The sequence below is a fragment of the Amphimedon queenslandica genome, unplaced genomic scaffold (assembly GCF_000090795.2).
Source record: "Amphimedon queenslandica unplaced genomic scaffold, v1.1 AMPQUscaffold_9498, whole genome shotgun sequence".
NCBI classification, from domain to species: domain Eukaryota; kingdom Metazoa; phylum Porifera; class Demospongiae; order Haplosclerida; family Niphatidae; genus Amphimedon; species Amphimedon queenslandica.
Genome location: NW_003550230.1, coordinates 1,634 through 3,780, shown reverse-complemented (window position 1 = coordinate 3,780; position 2,147 = coordinate 1,634). Strand labels below are relative to the sequence as shown.

At 33.1% G+C, this 2,147-nt stretch overlaps 1 protein-coding gene across 1 annotated transcript in view; it reads left to right on the top strand.

Moving 5' to 3' along the window:
* Positions 1-353: 353 nt before the first annotated feature.
* LOC100640182 (sulfotransferase 1C2A-like) overlaps positions 354-2,147 on the top strand; it is a 3,173-nt gene continuing 1,379 nt past the window's right edge. The window contains exon 1 of the mRNA XM_003391377.2: positions 354-724. Coding sequence (XP_003391425.1) covers positions 458-724 — 267 coding nt within the window. The 5' untranslated portion in view covers positions 354-457. The remainder of the gene's footprint in view (positions 725-2,147) is intronic.

The window sequence follows — 2,147 nt, the reverse complement described above, 5'->3', positions numbered from 1 at the left end:
CTCATACAACAAGTTATGTTTTATTTTGGTGACCAGCTGGCAATATTTTTTACTATTGGTGCACACAAGTTTCCATTCAGTTGTGGTGCATGGTACTGGGGAATGCAAGTCATTCTCAGCATATTGGCAATAGTCTCATTTGCAGTAGCTGCACGATTTTACAAGAAGAGAGAAAGACAAGAAATTGATAACTATGTAAGAATAATTGAGGACATTTACGAGAAAAGATTAGAAAAAGATGAGGAGCAAAGATTGTCCATTCTTACAGAAGAAAATGTAATCAACTAATTATTATACTATACTTAATTTTATTTTAATTAGAAATAATAATTACCTAAATTAAATTAGTCGGGGGCGGAGCCATGCAGGTAAATTAATGAGCTGCCAGCGAGGGTCAATGTTCAAGCCATAAACCTTGCTGTTTCGAGTCCTTTGACAAGCTATAGATATCTAGACCATGATGGCGGCAGTTACCACTAACATAGTCAACGGCATTCCTTTTCCTGTTCTCGTTGATCAAGCTAAATATGATGCCTTGAGAGACTTTCCCCTTCGCTCTGATGACTTCTTTCTAGTGACTCACATAAAGTCTGGAACGACTTGGCTCCAACAGATATCAAAACTTGTAAAAATTAAGGGAGAAAAAACCTCAACCAAAGACGAGGACAAGCACATTTTTGAAACCTGTCCATGGTTTGAAGTGATTGGAAAAGAAGCTGCAATGGTAAGCAGATACCTATTTCAAGTTATTACTATTTATATTTATTTGCATTTATAGTTGTTTGTTTTTGATCTTGAATTGTTTTACTGTATATTGAGAATTACTGTATAACAAGAGATTTTGTGGCCCAAAATTTACCTGAAAGTTAATCTGTTGTCTCGGCCAAGACTAATGTGTACCATATTAAATAATTTTTGTGAACTTTACCCCCCAGGTGTGTGAAAATTTTGAACCAAAAAGCTTTTGCTATGCAGAGTGGGCAGTGCAACAACTACAAAAATAGAGCCCATTAATTTCAATTTAAGTACTAATCAGATCTGGAGTCAATTATAAAATCTTAATTATGATTACACATTCAATTACACTCCTTTTTAAAATTAGACTTGATTAGAATTACAATTATGTCATGTTGATCAAAAATACTATGTTTTACATGAAACAGAAATGTGGCTTGCTTAAAAAATTAGCAGTTCAGTTGTCATAAACAGGGTTTACGGTATAGACGGAAAATTTTGCGGGAATTTAATTTTGCGCTTTGCGTTTTAAAAATAAACGCATAATTAAAAACCGTAAAATTAAAATCACGTGGGCTCAATGGGCGTATATCATTAGCATCGTGTGTATGCGTCGAGACAACGTGGCCAAATTGCATAATTTTAATTTGCGAAATTAAAAAAATTTTTAATTTATTGAAAACGCAAAATTAAATTGCCGCAAAATTTTCCGTCTATACGGTACCACAAAGTGTACTAAGCCTAAGTGAGCTAAACAGCACACATGAGAATGCAATAGGACCAGTAATTTTAAAATTGAACTTTAATCAGAAATTCGGAATTAGCTCAAACTATAGCCATACAACATCAGAACGTCAGAAAAGTTATGTAAATGGAGATTCTCTCCTAGCCATTTTGACAAAATACATGTACTATTGATTAGGGTTTCGTATACATGTGTATAGTACAGTTAAGTACAGTGCATGTACATATGATCATGTGGCTACTGAGGTAGATAAGAGCATTCTCCCTGTGTCTATATTGATTTGTTATTCAGTACACTATTTCATTTACATATGTGATCATAATTGTAATCAAGCTCCTAATTACAATTGTGTTGATCCCAGATTAGACTAATTTCATCTTTTTCATTATGTTTTTATCCCCAACTATATACCATTGTAGCAATTTAATTTGGTGACACTTTATTTTATTGATTTTGCCAAAATTTGTGATCTTATGTATTACTCCATGGTTTTAATATTTGCAATATGGCTTAAAATTTGCCAAAATAAAACTCTCAAATTAAAGCACTATATATATTATACAGTATATCATTTTACATATTAATTGAAGAACAGTAAATAGTGCTGTATGGCACCTTGGGTAGAGTTGAAAACAGCAGACAGCCAATACAGCATAAAGCATAAAGC